Genomic DNA, 23,933 nt, shown 5'->3' on the forward strand with positions numbered 1-23,933 from the left:
TTGAAGGTGGACGCTCCGGAGTATCATAGCTCTTTGATTATAGGGATGAGGCCCAGCTAAGTTAGGTGATCCCAGTTTGTCTGAAGCAGCACAGCCTGCTGTCTGGAGGGACCCTTCACAGAGATGAGGAATATGGCAGGAGGTGAGCTGTGTGCCGCATAAAGGACACTGATTGGAAACAGTATCATCCGTACATAGGGGTGCAGCACTGACCTGAGCCTCCCCAGAGGCCCATGTGCAGCCCAGCTGTGGGGGTAAGCAATGCACTTGTCTGCCATCAAGTCAGAGAATTAGGACACCGAGCTGCGGAAGCCCTCTGCTCTGCTCTGCTCAGCCACCCCCACATTGCCCCCCAAATAGTTTGCCTTCTAGCATCCCAGATTGCATTGAGGACATTGGCTTGCGTGGCGTGTGCCTTCATTCTCTACGCGCTGTGTTCCGTTCCTATGCCACCATAACAAGGCCACCGGGGGTCCTTTTAGTCATTCTCAGAAAACAAAGCTCAGATGGTTCCTGAGTTGTATAGGATGGAGGAGATGGTAGTTGTGAATGCAGTAGTCACAGACCATACATAGTTATATATGATGCATTGTGGGTTTGAAAGGTATGCATTCTCTGGACTGCGTATAAAATGACACATGCCAAGTGAAAGACAGATAAGCATGATGTGTATTAATTACATATGTGTGTGCATATCAACTGAGGATCAAATCCTGTATAGAATAGAAATAAAAATGCCCTATAACCCACCTTACCTCCATTTGCTAAGAAGAAATGTCTGGCAGCTATTACCAAACTCCTTTAAAATTTTTTTTAAGTTGATTTATTTATTTGGAGAGAGAGAGAGAGTGAGCAGGGAAGGGGCAGAGAGAGAGGGAGAGAGAGAGAGAGAGAGACAGAATCCCAAGCAAGCTCTACACTTTCAGCGCAGAGCCCAACCCGGGGCTCGAACTCACGAACCATGTGTGAGATTACAACCTGAGGCAAAATCGAGTCACATACTTAACTGACTGAGCCACTCAGGTGCCCCCATACTGAACTCCTTTCATTTTAAAAGTCCACACTTTCCTGAAGTGTTCAGCTGCTTTTACATCAGCGATAGACTCTATGAAAAGGTTATTTTTAAGTAAAATATACAAGGAACAAACATACCAGTTAAATCAAATGGAGCAAAAGAAAGCCATTGTGGGCTATGTTCCCCTTCACACTGCTTTGTAACTCTTTCTCTGCGAGCTAAGCAGCTGCATAAGAAAAATAGTCACACTACAGAAGCATTGGTTTTCAAATAATTTTGACGTATCAAAAGGCGCAGAGTGAAAAAAGGTCACCACCTATGCACACATCCCCATGACTTTTTTTCCTTGTAGTTTGCTATCAACGTCCATATCACTAAACAGTATACAAAATGATCTGGTAAGTACATGAGTTGGAGCCCTGCTTCTGTCATTGTTTCAAGAAGATGCCAGGTGAGCAGAGCTTAAATAGAGGGACAGACTCCGGTGTTCAGGTTGTTTGATTTGGAAAGCTGTTGACCCAAAAGGCACCTGGCCTATGCTAACTTTTTTTTTGGGTCCCTTCTGGGCATCAGCTGTATTCCACAATACGCATGGAATCATGGAAAGTGACAAAAGTAAGGATGACCCAGGAGTGCCTGGATGGCTCAGTCGGTTAAGCGTCCGACTTCGGCTCAGGTCATGATCTCACAGTTTGTGAGTTCTAGCCCCACATTAGGCTCTGTGCTAACAGCTTGGAGTCTGGAGCCTGCTTCGGATTCTGTGTCTCCCTCTCTCTCTGCCCTTCCCCTGCTCGCTTGTTCTCTCCCTCTCTCTCCCTCTCTTTCTCTTTCTCTCTCTCTCTCTCAAAAATAAACATTTAAAAAAATTTTGTAAAAAAAGTAAGGATGACCCAAAGAACAGAGGTGCTTTGCCAGCCTGTGGAGATAAAGGTAATTCTTCACTCACCGTGGATGTCAGAACCGTTGGGTGGGGCTGCTTCACCTCCCAGCTTCAGATACAGTCTGTCCATGAACTAGGAGAGCATTGCATGTTGGAATGAATTAATACACAGATTAATCAAAATTCAATTTATTTGTTTTTTTTTAGGGGAGGAGGGGCAGAGAGAGGGGGAGAGAGAGAATCTTAAGCAGGCTCTGCATTCAGTGTGGAGCCCGATATGGGGCTCGATCCCATGACTCTGGGATCATGACCTGAGCCCAAATCAGAAGAGTCAGATACTTAACTGACCGAGCCACCTAGGTGCTCCTCAATTTATTTCTTTAAAATACTCCTTTTCTTTAGCTAAGAAGCATAACCACAAAAAATACACAAGCAAATGACAACGGAGCATAGAAGATTGTGTCAAACGTATATATGGTTTCAGGTCCTGAAAGTCAGGGAATGTATTATAATACTTCTTTTCCCCATTGCACTTTGGCAGGAAGAAAGTTCAGAGGGAACACTATGGCCGAATTAAAAGTAGCTGTGCTATTAAGGCATAATTATGTGTGTTCTCTGGTTCTCCTGTCTCCAACTTGACCTTCTGGTACTCGCTATCTGATATGGCAGCCATTCACCCCCTATGACTAATTTTAATTTAAAATTGGTTAAAATGATGGAGTGCCTGGGGAGCTCAGTCAATTAAGCATCCAACTCTTGATTTCGGCTCAGATCATGATCTCATGGTTTGAGAGTTCGAGCTCTGCATCAGCCTCTACACTTGACAGCATGGAGCCTGCTTAGGATTCTCTCTCTCCCTCTCTCTCTCTGCCCCTCCCCTACTTTCTCTCTCTCTTTCAAATAAACTTTAAAAAAAAATAAATTGGTTACAATGAAATAAAACTAAAAACTCAGTTCCTCATTTGTACCAGTCACCGTTCCAGGGCTCAGGAGGCATGTGGGGTGGCCAGTGGCTATTGAAGTGGATAGCACAGATACGGGAAATTTTTCATAATTTTTGCAGATCAGATATTTCCTATAGGCTGTCTCAAAGCCTATGTAGAACACATGCAAACACTTTATCCCGTGGGGCACGACCCGGTGGTTGCCAAGCTGCGCATGTAGCAATTTGTAACCTGATTTGGTAGGAGGGAGAAGAAAATGAGTATTGATTGATCGACATTTATCTGCATAGCTAGGTCTTCACCATCTAAGTGCACCACACGGAAGGCTCTGGGCTTTTAGATGTCAGCTATTGCATTTGGGCAAAGGGTTTGGCTGCCAGAAGCCTGATGTTGTCCTTTTGAATGGCAGGAAATGTTAATGGCTTGGTAGGTTCACATTTGGTTAGCACAGGGGAACAGGCACAGAATTGAAGAAGATCACGTCATTGCCATGTGGCTGTACTGACGAGGTGATGGATGTACATTACGCAGCCCAGCCTAAGCCCCCAGGTCTGTTCAGTTGTCATTCTGCTCCTTGATGCAGCTTTTGGTTACCAGCAAACAGCCCCCATGCAGAGATCATTTCCCACCCAAGCTTCCTCGTGCAATACTCGTTTTTATTGGTTCCTGAATTCTCTAGGTTAAAAAAAAAAAAAAGGATCTCACCGATTTGGCAAACTAAAATTTTGATTCTTTGTGGGGGGAAATGTCTGCCTCACTTGGCGTCAGCCCCCATTTTTCCAGTGTACTTTGCTAAGAATGTAGCCTGCTTTACTGAGTGTGCCCTCTCCTCACTTGGCTTCTCCCCCCCCCCCCACAATGTTTATTTGTTTTTTAAAGGGAGAGAGAGAATGCATGCATGCAAGTGGGGGAGGGGAGGGGAAGAGAGAGGGAGAGAGGGAGGATCCCAAGCAGGCGTCACACTGTCAGCACAGAGCCTGATGTGGGGTTCGAACTCACAAACTGTGAAATCATGACTTGCGCTGAAATCCAGGGACACCTAACCCACTGAGCCACCCAGGCTCCCATCCCTGCTTGGCATCTAAAGTTGATGTACCCTCAGCCAGTAGCTGTTTCGGATTGCCATCTTAAAGACTTCAAACACTAAAAATTGAAAAATACTGGAAGAATGCTGGATTGGCCTTTTTCTCGTTCTTCTTTCTTTGGAGTAGTTGGAAGCCTTTGTAGGAACTAGTAAAAGCTATGTGATCTATTTAATGCTTGAAGAAATGAGATTGATTTTTAAATTCTTTTTTTTTAAGGTTATTTATTTATATTGAGAGAAAGGGAGCTCTCTGAAGTCAAGAGCTGGGCGCTTAACCTAGTGAGCCACCCAGGTGCCTCGATTTTTTAATTTTTGTCAGTGGGTAAGTAGGCCGCCCAGAGTCCCAAGACTGTGCAGTGATTGTGGTTTATGCAGTGATGTTTTCCTCCACTCACCTGTGTACATGTTGCCAGAATTTTATTGACAGTCATTTCCGCAGTCTTTCTCACTGTTGTTACTTTTGGCCTCTTTCTTCCTTGCCTTCCTCTCCTTCTCTTCTTTCACTTTCCGCTTGTGTAAAAAATATTTCTGTGCGTTTCACGAAACATACTGTCCCAACGGCAGACCTCTGAGGACTTGACCCAGGAGAGGATCGATCGGCCCTTGGTGGCCAGTGGGTTGGGTTTGAGGAAGCCCTGTGCTCCTCACAAATGCTCCTCTGGCACAAACCAAGACCTGTGTTTTTAATTCAGTTCACGATTTTTGGGCACTGCAGTCTCTATTTTAGCTGCCCAGGCTGAAGCAAGCAAGGTGCAAGAAAGTACGCCCGTCAGGAAAAGCAGCACATGACCTTCTGAAAAAATCTGCGGTTCCTTCTCCCCTTCTTCTTGGCCATGCCTGAGTCACCGTCAGCTCAGCTGTCTCTGCCCTCTCCGGTTGGTGGCTCAGTGTTCTGCCTCCCCCCCCTCTCTCTCTCTGAGGACAAAGATGACATCGAGGAATATTTGCTTCTAAGCATAGCCCAGAACTATGCCAGGCTGAAAGCTCCTGCTTCTAGTCATCACCTGTTCTAAGTAGGAATTTTCACTTGCTTGTATTTGGAAAATGAGAGATTTCGAATCAGTGCATGATCATCGCCTCCTGTCGATGGGGCAGCTTGGCTGTGGATTGATGTGGATCATGGGGGCCTCTTCTTTTGCAGTTGACTGAAAGCCCTAAACAGAAACCCTGTCCAAAATTTCTCAGGAGTCCCTAAGAGATGGTAGGTCCACAAATGGACCTTCCTCCTCCCCTGGCCCCTGACGGTGGAAATGCTAGTATTGGAGAGAGGGAGGGTGGCTGGCTGAGGACTCAGGAGAACAGAATGGCATGGAAAGATTGTCAGCTTTTGCTGTTTCTGCTTTGTTTCTTGCTTGGACCTCCGGTTGCAGAACATACCTCCTTCTCCCTACTCTCCTTATTTTGTGGACCAATGTCCTCTCCCGCCACGGTGTCCAGACAGCTCCTCACTTGCGCTTCCTCTCTCCCCTCCTTCCACCAGTCCTCTTCCTGCTCTGTTCCGTCTCAGTGGTACTAGTCACTGTGCCACAGGGAGCAAAATCAGAGCTGCCCGTGCGCGGGAAAGCCCTCATGTCCACCGTGTCACCTGTGTGCGGGCAGGTGCACTTGCAAATGTAGACACTTTCCTTTGTGTCCCCTCGTACACAAATGGAGAATCTTCTCAGTGTAGAACACCCAGCCGGTCTTTCTGGACAGATCAGGCGGCATTTGGATAGCACTTCTTCGTCCTCGAAGCCACTCGGGAGGTAGATGGTGTGATCCTTGTGTTAGAGCAAAAGGAAGCTGGGCCTGGAGACTCACTGCTGTGGGCCACACGGAGCTGACAGGAGGGTACAGAGCAGCTCTGAACACAGGCGGGTCCCGGGGTAAGTCAACAAGCCCCTGACCGCCATAGCCTCAAATGCATGTTCAGTTCCAACATGGACAAGTTAGAAAAAAATCCACATTTTTTTTTTCTTACAGATTTAGGAGATAAGGTCTGGCCTTTGATATAGAGAATGTCAGGTCGGAGGGTGAAGATGGGCTGTTGGCTTAGATCTATATTATATTGGATCTAGGATGGAGTCTGTGTCCAGACAATCAATCTCTTTCTCTTTCTCTTTCTCTTTCTCTCTCTCTCTCTCTCTCTCTCTCTCTCTCTCTCTCTTTCCCCCCTCCCCACTCAATCACTCTCTCACTTCAGGAGATGCCCCTAAGATTCTTTTTTTTAAGTTCATTTATTTTTGAGAGAGAGAGAGAGCACAAGCAGGAGAGGAGCAGAGAGAGAGAGAGAGAGAAGGAGAAAGAGAATCCCAAGCAGGCTTTGCGCTGTCAGCCTGGAGTCCAATGCAGGGCTCAAACCCACGAATCATGAGATCATGAGCTGAGCAGAAATCAAGAGTAGCACACTTAACTGACTGAGCCACCCAGGCGCCGGTCCCTGAGATTCTTGGTAACACCTGAGGCTCTCCAGGCGTAGGAGTGGCCTGGGACTGTCTGTATCACCCATCACTGCTGTTTCTCACATGGAACAGCCCCTGCTTGCAGGATGCCCAGTTCAGAGGCTTTCACGGAAAGGCATTCCCAGCTAAGACCCCTCACAACCCTGACTCCAGCATGGCCTGGCCAGCCTCAGCTGGAACAGCCTTGGAGATAAACTGGTGTGGCAGTGCCACCTAGTGACTGACCTCCCCGCCACTCTTCTCGGCCTCCCAGAAGGAAGGTGAATCTGTCTGCAGGCTGCTGCACGTGCGTGTGGAAGATCACGGTGGGGACTTCTGAAACTACGGCCTGATGGGCTGTGTAGACTAGCTGTGCCTGCCATTGGCGAGCCTGGCATGTGTCAGACACGAGCTATGTGAAGCGTTTTCTAGCGCTGACTTTCTGGTAAGGGAATCTTTGGGCCTGACCCCACATGACTCCAACTCTGTCTGCTGGGGCTCCACCTGCCCCTTGGGGGAGCCTACAGTGTGTGCGAGGTGCCTGGCACAGAGCGGGAGCTGGAGGAATGCAGGGTGCCCCAGAAAATTCAAATAACTATGGGTTGGGAAGTTAAAGAATCGAGGAGAAACTCGGTCAGAAATGCAGGCCTGGGTTATGACGTAGTTCGGGAACTTGATCTATCTTTGATTGCCTGGGGAGTAGCAGGGGCTCGAGGATAGAATTTTGTGCCAAATTCTAAGCTTTTCCAGTTTGTCTCCTCTCCAGATGTGTTGAAATACAGCCAGCCCCAGATTTTCTGATGGCTGTTACAGAATCCCAGCTGAAGTGATAGACCAGTGTTTCTCACGGGGCATGGTGGGGGGTGGGTAGTTCTGCCCCCAGGGGCCCTTTTGGAGAAAGTTTTCTTTGTTCGTCCCCGGGCCCGGGGGGGGGGGGGGGGGGGGAGGGGAGGGGGGAGGGTTTGGGGGGGGTGGGTAGGACCAGGGATGCTCTGTGTTCTGTTGTGCTTGGGACAGTCCCATCCAACAGAAGATCTGTGTCCCACTTGACCTTGAACTGACCTGCTGGACATTCTGTGTACTAAAAACCTGTTCATAATTTTCATAGTTTAGACCTAAATCCATTTTAAATATCCACATGAAATATTTTTGCTCAATTGTAATATATACACTTTTAAATAAGGCTGTTATTTATAACGTGATTTATAATCATATAATTTGTAACACATTTATAATGTAGAAATTGAGGGAATATCGTCATTTGTTGTATTTGGGATTTGGCCAAAAGTTTTTCACTTTTCAGAAAATCACATCAGCTATGGCCGTGCCCCTGTGGCTCTTAAATTACCAGAACAGTTCACTTTGGCTGGACTAAATTGCATCCAAGTGCTTTTACATAAAAGGTGCAAACTAACTGCTCTTTATGTCTTCTAGGTTAGTCCTTTTTTAAATTTTTATTTATTTATATTTTTTGAGAGAGAGAGCAGGGGAGGGGCAAAAAGAGAAGGGGAGAGAGAGAATCCAAGCAGGCTTCCGGCTATCAGCACAAATCCAGACTCAGGGCTCGATCTCAGATCAAGAGTCAGATGCTTAACCCACTGAGCCACCTGGGCACCCCCTAGGTTAGTATTGCCCAAGGGTTTAGATACTGAAATACATGCTGTATTTTAAATTGTTACTCCAATTTAATTCTCTGTATTTCAGTTAAGGTGTTATATTATTTTTGTTTTATAAATCATGTATACAGGAGCTCCGGGGTGGCTCAGTCAATTGAGTGTCAGACTCTTGATTTCAGCTCAGGTCTCTGATCTCACCATTCATGAGATTGAGTCCCACATTGGGCTCCGAGCTGAAGGCATGGAGCTGCTTGGGATTCTCTCTCTCCCTGTCTCTCTCTGCCCCTCACATGGCTTGTGCTCGCTCTCTCTCTCTCTCTCTCACCTTCCCTCTCTCTCTCAAAAATAATGTAGCTTTAAAAAAATCATGTATTTAGATAAGGTATACTATTTGAGTTCCATTTCAAGATCTTAAAAAGGGGGATTGGGTCCTCTAGGATTGAGAACTATTGCTTAAATGCAGGTCTCTGTTCAGGGAAATCTTTCCTGATGGGCACACACACCCTCGGGCTTTCTCCATCTTTACTTTTAGGAACCAACTTGGTACCATGGCTCTCAGACCTGAAAGTTCTCTCCAGAGAGGGTCATATTTCACTAAACTCTTTATCAAAGAGACCCCGAATGCTGCTAAGTCTTCGAAGTATGTCGAGGGTATGTTAATGTGATACCATTGTCTTCCTGTAGGTTTTTAACCTAGATCATTGTAAAATAATTATGGAGAACTAAGACTGGTAACGTATTGACAGGCAAGTCATTTCTGAACTCCCTCATTCTCACAGAAATGAAAATGCATAAATGAATAATAGACAACGTCTTCTCAGGGAAACATAATGTCATTCTTCAAGTTTAAAAATCCATTCTATTATCCCCATTATTTCCTATAGAGACTTTTAGCTTTATTTCACAGGAAGCCTATGCTCTTACAACATATCCACTGATGGCAGTTACCCAAAGATCAATCTTCTGTATCCACACAGTGGATGAAATTCTCATTAGCCACAGTTAAACACATGAAAAGAAATCGGTCAATTTATAGAACTACTCTCCCTCCAACACACACACACACACACACACACACACACACACACACAGGCACAGAACAGGTGAGGAGGAAGCAAAAGGCAGAGAGAAATGGGGGAAGGAGAGAGGAAGAGAGAGAAGCATTTAGCTTTGCGATTTTCCAAATTACCAGAAGAGAGGAAAACATTCCAAATGTGCAAGCGTACAAGAGCAGGATGAAATCAAAATAGAAAACTCACTTTGGTGGGGTATCCCGGTGACTCAGTCAGTTAAGCATCCAACTCTTGATTTAGGCATGGGTCGTGATCTCACAGTTGATGAGTTCAAGCCCTGCATCAGACTCTGTACTGACAGCATGGAGCCTGCTTGGGATTCGCTCTCTGCCTCTCCCCTACTCACACTGTCATCTCTGTCTCTCCAAATAAATAAACAAACTTAAAAAAGAAAAGAAAAATGACTTTGGTGTGTTTTAGAGTTAATAAAGAATTATGCATTTAATGAAAATCAGAACTGGCTCTGGCCTAAATTACAATGGGGCTTTACAAGTAGCCTTTTACTACCTATCTCTGCTGCTTTTCTTGGGATCTACTTATCAGTAGCGAAGGAAGTCAATATGTTGGGACCCCCAAGGTCGTAAAGACATGTTTATGTTTTCACAACTCACTGATAAAAAGAAAAGCAGGGAAACAGGAAGGGATAAGAAGAAAGTCACATTGATTGGGGCTGTTCACATTCTCTGGCCTGAAGGAACTTTGTGTAAATTATTTATGGAGTAACGTTATACATAAAATTACTAACATCTTCACTTTAGAGGGCCTTCACTTAGAAAGGTATTTAGTATAATGCTAAGTGAAATAAGCCATACAGAGAAAGACAGATACCATATGGTTTCACTCTTATGTGGATCCTGAGAAACTTAACAGGAACCCATGGGGGAGGGGAAGGAAAAAAAAAAAAAAGAGGTTAGAGTGGGAGAGAGCCAAAGCATAAGAGACTATTAAAAACTGAGAACAAACTGAGGGTTGATGGGGGGTGGGAGGGAGGGGAGGGTGGGTGATGGGTATTGAGGAGGGCACCTTTTGGGATGAGCACTGGGTGTTGTATGGAAACCAATTTGTCAATAAATTTCATATATATATAAAAAAAATTAAAAAAAAAGAAAGGTATTTAGTAAAATCTTTGCACCTACTGGATTTTACATTTTATTTGAATTTAAAAGGATAATTTTAGGTGTCAGTGTTAACATTATTACATACTCATATCATTACTTTCAATCTGTTATATATTTTTTCCTCGATCTGTCTTTACCTTTCATATTCACACTTAGTACAACTTACATGTCACCTTAGTATTCTTTGCCATCAGTTTTTCTCCGTTACCATATTTTGAACTCCTCATAAACACTTAACTATTTTTTGCTCATATACACGTTTCTGTGTAGATGTTCCACATGTTATTGAATGAAGAACTTCTGAAATAAAGCTAATAGATGGTTCTCAGCCTTGACAACACATTAAAATCACCTGGAAGCTTAAAAAAATATATCTGTGTCATGGGATACCAGGCTTTTGCATAGTTATTTTTTTTAAATGTTTATTATTGAGAAAGCACAAGTGGGTGAGGGGCAGAGAGACAGGGAGACACAGAATCCAAAGCAGGATCCAGGCTCTGAGCTGTCAGCACAGAGCCTGATGTGGGACTCGAACCCACGAACTGTGATATCATGACCTGAGCTGAAGTAGGACGCTCAACAGACTGAGCCACCCAGGCGCCCCTTGCATATTTAGTTTTTAATGCTCCCCAGGTGATTCTAATATGCAGGTACAGGTGGCCACCTTTGATTTGGACCAGTGGCAAATAAGAGATACATGTCCCCCCTCCTTTCTAAGAGGTTGACACTCAGTACTTTTCTCCTTTGGCCCTAGGTGTAAGCCTTCATTGGAGCTCTTTTTATGGTTGTATGTCTTAATTGAATCGCTTATTTTATTTGCTTTTACTTAAAATCAAAATTACAAGTACGTAGTTGGGGTTTGGAGCAAGATCATGTAGATCTTTCACTTCTCTGGGTCTTCAACTGGTAGACATCAAAGTATCAGCTTCATTATGGACATAAAATGGATCTGGACACCATCCCTTTGACTACAGCCCATTGGGCTGCCCAGTGTTCTGATGATTCACCACCAAAGTAGATGGAGTTGTAGGTACACCTCATAACCCAGGGGGAGTCATCTCTCCTTGGGGGAAGCTTATTGCACAGAAAACCAGATAGGTCTGCTCTGTGGGTAAGTAGAGCAGGGAGAGGGGCTGAGCTATGCCTGTTTGGTTCCTTTGCCCAGATTCTCCATCCCTCACCTCTTCAAATCCAGGAGTAATAGATTGCCTCCACCTTTCCCACCACAATACACAATACACAGGTTAAATGATTAAATAATGTTAGAGACAACCATTTTTCATCTTTAGCTGTGATCTTTTTCCCCCTCTTTGAAACTTTTTAAGATCTCCTTATTCCTAGTACTTTGAAATTGACTGTGGGGGCTTCTAGCTGGCTCAGTCGGTAGAGCATGTGACTCTTGATCTCGGGGTCATGAGTTCAAGTTCCATGTTGGGTGTGGAGCCTACTTTAAAAAAAAGACTTAAAAATTAATAAAATAAAAACCGAAGCTCAGAATAATTAGAAAAATAATAAAAATGAAAAAAATAAATAAAATTTACTGTGACCACCCCCCACTCCCATTGACTTAGGTCTTTTCTTATTCCCAATGCAGATACCAACTAGAATCTTTGAGATCCCTGCCTTCCAGTTTTCCTGGAAAAACCAAAGAAATAAAAGAATGTTTTCATTTCTTTCCTCCCACTTTCTGTGTTCTAGAAATTCAGTTATTAGGCCATCTATGTTGATTCTCTGAGAACCAACCTTTATCTTCTCCTTTACCCTTGTCTTTTTGTCTTTTCTACTTTCTGGGAGGTTTCTTCCAATTTATATTCTTATCATGTTATGTTATTTTTTTCACTATAATATTTTTTTAAGTTCCCCTCTTTTATTCTTTGCACATTTTTGTTAGTATCCTGTTCCTGTTTTATGGATGCCATCATTTCCCTTAGGTCTTTCCTGACAGAAATTAGAGAGTTCAGGACTCCTGTCCCCATCACCCTGCATTGTGTCCAGGTTCTCCTGTTTCTTCCCTCCTCCCATTCTTTCTTTGCTTTCTTCCTTTTTTGTCTGTATCTTTTCTATAGAGAATATACTTCAAATGTGTGCTGACCATCTATGGTTCTTTCATGTCAGGAGTGGGAATTGGGAGCTCTGTATGGGGAGAGGAGCTTGTTGTCTGGTGAAACTTCCTGTAGGGTGGGTAAGTGGACAGCTGCATTTTTCGTGAGGGAATCCTTGATGTTGGTACATGAATGCCTTTTCACTGAAACTGTTCTGTTTCTCCAAAGGAAAATATTCTTTGTCTATAATAGTGAATTCTATTATAGGGTCTGGGATGGGGAGTGAAGAAAGGAAACTGGAGAAGCTGTTATTCAGTTTGGAAACTTGAATTTCATCCCCATGTTTTCGGCCCCAAACAACTTTCCTGACCTTAGCTGGGCCCTGGGTCAGAATCTCCAGTCTGTCCCCAGAGAATGAACTCTGTCTCCTGTTAGTTGTCTGGTAGTACCAACCAGGGACAGGCACCTGACCCTCTGCATGATACCTGGTTTCTTGAAGTTGTGAACCTTCCATGGGTTCTATGACACTTTGTGCCTTTTAATTGGAGGTATTTAGGCCATTTATATTTAATATGGTTACCAATATGCTTGGATAAATCTGTCCTCTGGCTGTTTGTTTTCTATTTGTCCCATCTTTTCTTTGTCCCTTTTATCTATTTCTGCTTTCTTTTTGGATTACTTATTTTTTATTTTTCCATCTTGTATCCTTTAATGTGTTATTAGTTAGTACACTTTGGTGTATTATTTTAGTGGGTCTTTTAGGGTTACAGCATACCTAGACACTTAGGTATACTGTAACTAAATTATCACAGTCTTATCTTCATTTAAAATGATACCACTTACTACAACCTGTCTTTAAGTGATATTGAACTACTTTACATATAGTACTTGCACTTCTCCAGCCTTGGGGTTTTATATCCATGTACTGATCACTACTCAGCTGAATAATCAGGAAGACTCCTGTGCAGATCTCTGGGTCTCCCTCAGTGCAGACTTCTGTCTGGATTTTGACGCTTTGAACTCCAGATCTCTCTGGATTTCCAACTCTGTCCCTGAACTTGGGGAGAATTTTGGACAGTGCCTGGTTTCTCTCCCTCAGCTACATCCTGCAGATTCTCTTCAGATATTAAGCTGAGGCGATTGTATGACCACTTTGGTTGTTTACCATCTCTCAGGGATCACTGTCCTTTATTAGTAGATGATCTATGTCTTGTTAACCATTGTTTCAAATATTTGGTCTGGTTTTGTAGTTGTTTCAGGAGGCAGTGTAAATCCAGTCCCTTGTTTCTTCTTGGCTGGAAATAGAATTCCTTGTGTACTTTTGTTTGTATAAAAATGTGTTATTTTTCATGCTCTGATTTCTCCTTTCTTTTTGTTCTTGTGGGTTTAGACATTTTTTTCAACTGCCTTACTATCCTTTAGTGGTATCTTTGGAGAGAAAGGTGGATTCACAAGAGGCAACGGGTGGTGGATCAATCACATGCATTTAAATCTCCATAATACTTTTTACTCTACAACCAAGGCTAGTATGTGAGATCAGAGCTGACAATTGAGATGAAGTCTTTTTGCCATTTGTAGTATTAACAGTATGTTTAACAGAAGAAGACTAATGAATGTAGTTTGTCAGCTGTTAACCTCCAGTGTCGAATTATTTTTTGTCAGTGTAAAAATACCTAGAAGTTGCCCACAGATCTTGGAACAGAACATGACAGATCTGATTCGCGTTAGTTGATGAGCAAGACTCATTCCTGTCCCCTTTTTGTATCTCTGTATATGTGATCCTGAAGGCCTAGAATGTGGCTAGGGGCACATCAGTTTGAGAACAAATGTTTCACATTGTCATGCTACTTAATTCAATAAAGACATAGTCTTTGTCCTTAAATTCTTTATAGTTAAGATTCTAGGGGCACGTTAGATGAGCAAATTACACATTACATGTCTTATGACCCAAGTTAACGTTGGCTGATGGTGCTAGACATCTCTACAGAGGACCACCTGAAGTACCCTGTTGACCAAAAGCTATGTGGAGTCTGGAAAAGGGGACCAATGAGTAGATTCTCAAAATACAAATCAGGGCTAGGGGAGTGGAGGAGGAATTGCACCTGTAAACAAAGCCATGAAAGAGGATGGCACAGTGCCAGCCACTCGTGTGGCCAAAGCTCCTGTTGCTTCTGGAAAGATGCTGAGAGAGAATCCGGGGTGCAGGGCAGATGCTACCTCATTCAGGGAAGAATTCAGTAATGCCCTGGGAAAGATAACCTGGCAAATTTAAACAAGTATCACAGAAAGCTGTCATATTTGTGATATAAGAACAAGTGGGAGACCCACTTGAGAAAATGGCAACAGTGAAAAAATGAATGGAAACCAAGAAAAGGAATATTTTGCCTTTTTTCCAAACCTTAAAGCCGATCTCACAACCATTATGTCTATGAAACGTGCACTGCTCTAAAACAGTGCAGTAAGTCTTCTCTCCAAACTCCAGAGTTCTTATTTTAAAAGCTTGAGATCATCAGGCCTCCCTTGCTCTAATTTTAATCTTATTTGATGTATTTTTAATTAAATAGGGATTCATACTGATCAGAATTTGAAATTTGCCACTTTGAGTCATTTCTTCACGTCTTTCATAGAATAGTTCTTGTGAAGAAGGTTGGAATTGTCTAAGTTTGTGAAATAAACATCTGTAAACAGTGTCTTGAAATTTTTTTCTTTACCCTTTACATTGTGCAGATTAATCACTCACAGTGGTGTGAATCTGGCATAGTTCCAAACCTGGCAGTGTTCTAAGGGACAATATCATCCTGCTGATAAGTTTGATATTTTAGTTGCCAGGAAAGAAATCTTGATTATTCAAATAGTGCCTAATGCGATTCCCTAATTGCTTCTCTCTTGACTATTCACAAGTAAGGATGTCTGAATGTAATATAAACATTAGTCCAAGATGTTATTTTTCCATATTGGTGAGCTACGTTTCAGGCAGATTTATTATTTCATAAGCAGAAAAAAAAATAATTTACCATTGAATCCCAAGCCCTAAAATACCAATTCCTAGAAAGTTTATTTCTAATTAGGCCCTTCACTACAGGATTACAGTGTCTGACCCAAAATAATGTGCGTAGTATATAATGAATATTGACAGAACGATAGAATGGTGTAATGCTTGAGAGTCTTTGCAAAGAGTCAAATTTGTGTATTTAAAACCTGGGCATTTATTAAGGTAAGCAACTAAAGAGGAATCGGGTTGCCTAAACGTTCCACTGAATGCTTTTTATGGTAATTTTCAAAACTGTTTACTTCTCCGAGCTTTGGAAACCAAATTGGAAAGAACAGATGGGCAAGCTCTCCATACCCATGACGAAGTTGAGATATCTTTGTGGACACCAGCCATGAAGGTTTCCCTTAGAGACCTTTGTTCATAGTCTGAAATCTCACACGCCTCTTTGTAGGTGCACATGTGTCCTGGCCATTCATGGTGTGGAAATAACTTGAGGATTTCACTGGCACACGATCGCATTTTCTAAGTGATTGAGGACACCTGGTTGATAGAGGGTGGGGACTATCACTGTTTTGGCCAAAAGGTTGCCTTGGTCTTAAAGTAATGATGTAACATGAGAAAATCCAACCCAAGGGCTGAACACATAGCGGGTGCTCCACAAATACTACAGATGCATCAGGGAATTAGAGTCTTCACCTCTTCAGTGTCTCAGATCTTTATGTCGATCGTGCTTTGTTAAGAGGCCTTGTCTCACAACTAAAGACTGTATGGGACATGAGTGCCCCTGCCACCCCTCTCTTGTGCAGCACACACCCACACCAGGGGAATGTGTTCCCTATTTTAGGCAGGTGCTTGATGAAAAATACAGAGAGCCCCAATATCATGAAAGAGTTATCATCTAAAGCTTATTTCAAAGGGTCTTGTTTTAAAAAATTGTTTTAATGCTTATTTTTGAAAGAGAGAGAGAGCATGAGTGAGGAAGGGGCAGAGAGTGAGAGAGAGAGAGAGAGAGAGAGAGAGAGAGAGAGACAGAATCCAAAGCAGTCTCCAGGCTCTGAACTATCAGCACAGAGCCTGATGCGGGGCTCAAACCTACCAACCATGAGATTGTGACCTGAGCTGAAGTCGGACGCTTAACCGACTGAGCCACCCAGGCGCCCCTAAGCGTCTTGTTTAAAATAAAAACCACATTCGCCCATGGAGGTCTTATTACACAGGCCCAGCATGCCCCCAGAGTAGGTCACAGAGCCCATTAGCTCATGTTGCAGCTGAAGTATAGCACCGATTGCATCACAGATGAGGGTGAATGCACTCATCTGTCTTCCTGGAAAGCTAGGAATGCACTTGACCTCTATTTTGGCAATGACAGCCTCTCGACCTGGCCATTCTGGGAAGAGGAGATTCTACAGCTGGGTCCTGGTGGCAGTTCACTAGGGTGGAATGGTGGAGATTTCTAGCCTCCTACCACCCAAGACTCACGGTGTGCTCTTCGGCAAGGATTGAGCATGGGCAAGCTAGGAGATTATGAGCATGCTTTGGAGAGCAAGAAATGAGGCCAGGAAAACCCTCCCCAGTGGTATCTGAGAGCTGTGAAGGAAAGTGGTCCTTAGGAGACGTTGGGTGAAGAGCCAAGAATACCCGTGGTGACCAGAGTCTGGGGTCTGACTGCCGCGGAGACTAGAGGAGGGGCACTCTGCTCCATGACTACATAGCACACGCATCCAGGGCAAGTTCTTCTGGGGTAACAACTCACTTGGCCTCACTGTCGTGTGCATGGCGGATAGCAGTGTCTCCATGATGGGCCAGCATTACTGTTCAGTGCTGCTAATTCAAATAAACACTATAGGATATCTTTTTTTAAGGTTTGTTTATTTTTGAGAGAGAGTGCGAACGTGCAAGCAGGGGAGGGGCAGAGAGAGAAGGGGACAGAGGATCTGAAGCAGGCTGACAGCAGCGAGCCTCACTCAGGGCTCAAACTCAGAAACCGAGAGATCATGACCTGAGCCAAAGTTGGATGCTCAACCGACTGAGCCACCCAGGTGCCCCCATAGGATATATATTTCTGATATAAAAACGCTCCTCCTCCCCCACACCACAAAAATCTTGATACCTCAAAGACTAATTAGGATAAACTATATCCCTCCCTCTCTTTTTGATTGCAAGCTTTTCGTGTGTAACTAGTGAGGCAGTGATTTCTATCAAGCTCCGGTTCTGGGCAGGGACTGTGCAATCAGTGGCACATTTGTGTCTTCAAGGAAGCCAGCTAGAGCAGGACCTTCAGGTAGACAGTCTCAGTAATGTCCTGTGGGGGAGGAATACAGAGGATGCTGAGGGCATGCAGGGGAGGGGCTGGGAGAAGAGCAGACAGAAAAGGCTCCACCTGCATTTAATTTGAAGGATGACTAGGAGTTGGCTCATCACAGAAATAAAGGTAGCAAAGGGAACAGCATGGCTCCTCCTACTGGAAGGGTGCGGGGAGAGATTACAGACTGCATGCAGTAGTACCACATACGGTCCCATTAAGTTGGGCACGTCAGCAGGCGTCAAGGAATGAGGAACCACGAGAAAGGCATGGGCAGAGTTCAGAAAGAAATGTGCATTTGTCAGTTTCTACCAGTGAAAAAAGCGCTTGTCCTGTTTTATAGCTTCCCTTTCAGACTGTTTTTCAAGTTGAGGAACGTCCTGATGTCTGTCAGATTGCTCAGGGACACCTCAATTTTATTGACACATAATAGTGAGATTTGAAAACCTTCCGGTAGATCAGTTTATGGAAGCTACTTAGTGAATTCGCTGGATTGGATCAAATTGCCCTTGGCAGCCATACTGCAGATTAATTATAAAGGACCGGCTCTGTTTGCTGTTTTGCAGGTACCATGATCAACAGGATGTTACTAGCAACTTCCTCGGAGCGATGTGGTTGATATCAATAACTTTTCTCTCCATTGGTTATGGTGACATGGTACCTAACACATACTGTGGGAAAGGAGTCTGTTTGCTTACTGGAATTATGGTAAGTGTCTTTTTACTTTGTTTCTTTTGCTTATCCTCTTAGACCATGAAGGCATGAAGGTGCACAGTGTGATTTGATTGCAAGCTACTAGGTTTCCCAACAACCAGCAGCCAGTATAAATAATCAGTTCTAGGTTGGGAGAGAACATGGCTGGTTTTGATCTTCATTCTTAGCGTGATACAGCTCCATGAAGCATCAGTGGCTGTTGGATTGCTTTTTGTGGGGAGAGGCACTCGTTTTGATGAGCAAATCTGGTCTCCAAGCTGCAGCCAGGAAGTTCTTCATTTCAGTCTGGGTCCTCTCATTGTCATAAGAGCGAGGTACACTTTCTCTTCTCTGAAACACGCTTTCCTTATCTGCAAAATGCGGACCACAACAACCTATCCTGAAGTGTGCTGAAGGGCTGAAAAATTGCGTTTTCTCAATCACAGAATTAGATTACAGTTGACCCTCAAGCAACATGGGTTTTGACTGCACGGTCTAAGGATATGCAGATTTTTTTTTTCCAATAAATACAGTGTAGTACTGTAAATGTATTTTCTCTTCCTTATGAGTTTCTTTCTTTCTTTCTTTCTTTCTTTCTTTCTTTCTTTCTTTCTTTCTTTCTTTCTTGGTTTATTTATTTATTTTGCGAGAGGGAGAGAGAGCATGAGCAGGGGAGAGGCAGAGAGAGAAAGAGAGAGAGAATCCTAGCACAGAGCCTGACGCAAGGCTCGAACTCATGAATAATGATGTCATGACCTAAGCTGAGACCAAGAGTGGGACACTTAACCGACTGAGCCACCCAGATGCCCCTTCCTTATGGTTTTCTTAATAATGTTTTCTTTCCTCCATCCCGGGAAAGTTGACTTCTGAGCTCAGGTGTGAAGGGTGAATAGCCAGGCAGTGTGGCAAGAAGGAAGGGGATCCAGGAGGAGGAAATGGTTTATTTGAAGGTAGTGAGTCAAGGGGGAGCTTGGTACCTTCGAGCAAGGTCATTGGGCCAGGGGTGAAAAGTGGGACAGTGCCATGGCATGAGGCTGGGACGGGTGGCCAGGTCTTGCGGAACCCTTGAGAAAAGTCTGCTGCCCGTAGCGACATGTCACTGTTCTTCTGTGACGCAGCACAAGTTCCTACGTGATCACTACCCCGTACCCACCCCGATTTGACCAGGACTAATTGGTTCCATGTATTTTAGGTGTATACACATTGGAGGCCAGCAGGTTATCTCAAATTGATGACAATGTTTAAGCCAGACGTGGCTTCTAATCGATGCACTGTGTTCAGTGACCTGGGTTCTGTCCATTTCTCATCTGCTTTGTGTAGTTTGGCGACAGCAAAAAGTATCATCTTGATGCTTCTTTGATCTTCTGCTTACATGTTGGGCTATGAGAACGAGTACCAGGAGCTCCTAAGCCAGGAAATTCCCAGCATTTCTGATGTTAGGCATCCCTCCCAATGCCCCCACTGTGTCCACCCCCATGCTGGCAGCAGAGGGACAGGATCTCCATGTGAGGGCCTCTGAACGGTGGCCAGGGCAACACGCACCCTGCTAGCAGCTGCCTCAGAAGATTGTTCCAAGAGTTCTAACTGGCTGGAAGGACTGAGCTGCCCAGGGCATAGATGGAGTGGGAACATTCTTCTCCCACTTGGTAGTAAGGCAGCTAGATGTGAAAATAAAATCTGGGCCAATTTTAAGGTCATCAGTGGTAATGAGAGGCCCATTTCAAGTCCCAATTGTACAGAATACGATCTGGGGTTATAATTTAACATGGTTTGCTTGTACAAGAAAAATAGTTTTGTGCATTTTATTTTATTTTTTTAATTTTTTTTTTCAACGTTTATTTATTTTTGGGACAGAGAGAGACAGAGCATGAACGGGGGAGGGGCAGAGAGAGAGGGAGACACAGAATCGGAAACAGGCTCCAGGCTCCGAGCCATCAGCCCAGAGCCTGACGCGGGGCTCGAACTCACGGACCGCGAGATCGTGACCTGGCTGAAGTCGGACGCTTAACCGACTGCGCCACCCAGGCGCCCCGAGTTTTGTGCATTTTAATGAACTTTTTTGTTTTTTTGTTTTTTGTTTTTTTCATTACAACGGGTAGCGCCCATTCTGCTCACTGTTGGATCATTTCCTCCTTTTTCCTCAGAAGAGATAGCATTTTATCATATAGCATAATGCTTTGGGAAATGAAATGTGCATGGGTGTATTTTTGGAGGGCCATAACAAGCCCACGAGGGACATGAATGATGCTATTTATATACACAGAACTGGTAATTACAGAGACTTTCCCCTTAAGCTTCTTAGAAACAATTTCCTTGGTGTTCCTTTCTGGCAAGATGTCCCCCCCCCCCCCCACTCCTTTATTGTTGAATCAGGTATGACTCAGGGCTTGTGCAAATAGCCTAATATGCAGTGGATCATAGCCAGATTGGAGATTAACCTTGCCTGGATCCTGTGGTACTTGTAGCTTTCCTTGCTTTGTTCTTTGCCCTTCCTGTCTTTCTAGCCTCATCAGACAGCACAAATCTTCTATTTAGTTGTTTGAACCACTCCTTTGCTTAGATGTCACTGGTGATCCTACTTCACAAAAGAAATGAAGTTATAATCCACTTATAATCTATATGGACACAAATGTGTTATGTGCACTGAAATTTATAGCGACCTCATTGCCACTGTCGAGATTCATGGTGAAACAGGCCCTCTGTTCTCAGCCTGAAAAGCTCCTCTATTTCCCTTCTAAGGGACAGATCCCTTCCCTTCCCTTCCCTTTTTCCTTCCCTTCCCTTTCCTTTTTCCTTCCCTTTCCTTTCCTTTTTCCTTCCCTTCCCTTTCTTTCAACATTTATTTGTTTTTGAGAGACTGAGGGAGACAGAGCCTGAGCAGGGGAGGGGCAAATAGAGAGGGAGACACAGAATCCGAAACAGACTTCAGGCTCTGAGCTGTCAGCACAGAGCCCGGCATGGGGCTCGAACCCACGAACTATGAGATCATGACCTGAGCTGAGGTTGGACGCTCAACCAACTGAGCCACCCAGGCACCCCGGGACAGATTTCTTTCTTAACTGGCCCCACCCAAAATGGTTTACTTGCATGTAGAGAAATTCAGTAATCTCGGACGAGCCTATATGAAATGCTAGGAGGAATAGGATTGTGTCTGTCCCTAGCCCAGGCAGCCTCCCGTTGAGTTGGGCCCCAGAGCAGTCTCCTGGGGGTGAGCTTGGGGAGTTAATTCTATCCCTTGTAAATTTCCCAGGGATCGGCAGTGTATGGCTGGAGGTTTCCTACAAACTTGTACAGTGTTTGCCTGTACAGTGTTTGGCTGGCAGTATAGATACCTAGAAAAAGATCACTTGTTTTCACAGTTCATATAAAAGGTTAGTTTCCTTAAGCTGAAATATGTTTTGTCAGATACTACCCCCTCCAAGAGACTTAAATACTAGTTTGTCACCTGGGGATTATCTAAGCCAGATATGGCTTCCTTTTGGGGGGGGGATTTATTTGCCTGTTGCCCCTTGGGCTTTCTGCAATGCATGTTTAGATAAACTGTACAATGTCAGATTTCCCCTGGGCCATCTCTCTCTCTCCCTCTCTCCATCTGGCCCCTACTAAATTGTGAAAAAGAAATACGACTTACAATACTTCTGAGAGAGGACAGGGCCATCCCTGAATCATCTTGTATATTTTCTCCAAAGTACTGTATTTCTTTGTTTTCTCTTATATTTGAATTTTCTGGTTCTTGTGTTTTGAAATTGAAAGAATTTATACCTTTATGTGTTTTTTTTTTTACTTTGACATAAGATACAGTCGATCCATATGCTAACATCTAAAACACTTACCCATTTCAAAAATGTACAAATAAAGAAATGAGCACTGCATTTCTTGATAAAGCTAATGAAACGAATGAATTATTTTGTGGCATCGTCTTAGATGTTCACATTTCATTGGTTACAAACCCAAAATTAAACCGTGATTTAAAATTTTTAAATAGCTTAATCTGTGTCATGAGTGATATTTTTGGGAGCCAAGGACATTAAGATTAATCTGCAGTGCTCTGGGCAGAAATATATTGTTAGACAATGAGGAGAGAGAGTTTTCCAGAATATTTCTAAGAGAGTAACAAGTGAACATTTCAAAAAATAACCTCGCCTCACTTGAAATATCAATTGTGAATACAATCCAATCAGGCAAAGCTTTTCTCATAGTTTTTACAACTTCGTTTACAATGTTCTACATAAATGATGATGGAAATGCTAGAATAACGGGATCTCAGATACTGAAATGTGTGAAGAGGTATTACACTGTGATAGGTCAGACAAATCACGCAGAAAGTTCCTTTTTACCAAGACCTACCTGATAGTAAAGCTGAGGAGACAAAGATCTCATTCTCTCTCCTGGATAGTATTTTAAAACCATAAAATCCTAGGATCGTATAATAAGTCACTCATCACCCTTCCAGAGAAAAGCCATGAAGGTTGTAATTCCTTTTTTTTCCTTATTCATCTGTCTTTCCTCTGTGGGGTTGTACCAAGGACCTGAGGATTCATTAGTGTGGATGTCACCATAACCAATGGCATGAACTCTCTCAATGGCTTTATTCTTTTGGTTGAAGGTGGCAGGCAGACAACCTTGTGAGATTGTTGTGTCTTCGCTATTGTCGGCTCGAGCTGGTTTCTCATGATCTCCAACTGGATGCAGAGAAGGGAATTGTTTTGCTTAGCATTTGAAAGGTTATCCTGTCTGCCCTTTCATATCTGTACATCTAGACAAAACACATTCTGGAAGCTCTCATCTCCCCTTGCTTATGAATACAGATGATTGTTTCAAGAGGAGAATACAACCTCATTGGTGACAGAGTATCTCCTGTCTTATAGGAGAATGAAGGTCCTTCGTTCATTTGCAATTTTCGCTTCTCCATTTCTGTGGAATTATGATGTCTCTTGTGGGCCCTTTGTGTAGAATATGGATGACCAGATTTGGGGGCAAAATTACCTTTAAACATGAAGTATCATCTGCCCCATCCTAGGGACACAGGTTGGTGTGTGATAAATGGTCCCCTTGGACTTCCACAGGGTCCCCCCATGGATTCCTCAACTCAAGTGAGTCCCTTTCAGAAGTGTGATTTAGGTTTTGCTCAAACACTTCTGCATTTCATAACAATTGAAAAATCATGGCACCAGTGAATCTTTCAAGTTTTACTTAGGGAACAACAACAATAATATAGTCATTAATTTTTATACCATCTTAGGATGAGAACTTCGGATAATAATCCTGTCAGCATCAATTTACCCCAGTGTTGAGGAGCCTTAATTGAAGGTCCCATGGTGGTTCAGTCAACTGTCAGAGGTCAGCAGTTTTAATCCTGAAGGGTAGGATTACACACTACACTGTCCACTCAGTCTGAGAGTATTCCAAAACATAGCCATAAATTAGCAAGAGCTTATAAGGAAAATGACTGGTATTCAAGAGGGCTAAACCTAAGGTCTGGTTATATTCCTGCTACTTTCTGTCTTTCCATTAAGCGATTTTTCTTTCCCCTGCCAATGGATATGGAAATCCCAAGAAACTTGGTACTGCATGTATGAATAAGCAAAATAATAATAATAAAATAAAAACCTAGGATCCTTTATATGTGTCTTACACAATTTGGCATCAGGTGTTTACTATCAAATACTAACTTTGAAGAAGTTTTTAATTTACTTTTCATTTATTTTGGGGGGTCTTTCTGGTGTATTCACCGAATCTCATCAAATAAAGGCT

At 43.5% G+C, this 23,933-nt stretch overlaps 1 protein-coding gene across 1 annotated transcript in view; it reads left to right on the top strand.

Annotated features, from left to right (window-relative positions):
• KCNN2 (potassium calcium-activated channel subfamily N member 2) overlaps positions 1-23,933 on the top strand; it is a 158,000-nt gene that overhangs the window by 103,013 nt on the left and 31,054 nt on the right. The window contains exon 5 of the mRNA XM_047092603.1: positions 18,053-18,194. Within this exon, the coding sequence (XP_046948559.1) occupies positions 18,053-18,194 (142 nt within the window). The remainder of the gene's footprint in view (positions 1-18,052; positions 18,195-23,933) is intronic.

Source organism: Lynx rufus, unplaced genomic scaffold (genome assembly GCF_022079265.1).
Source record: "Lynx rufus isolate CCGP_SWC_20201006 ecotype Redwood Valley unplaced genomic scaffold, mLynRuf1.p SCAF_1, whole genome shotgun sequence".
NCBI classification, from domain to species: domain Eukaryota; kingdom Metazoa; phylum Chordata; class Mammalia; order Carnivora; family Felidae; genus Lynx; species Lynx rufus.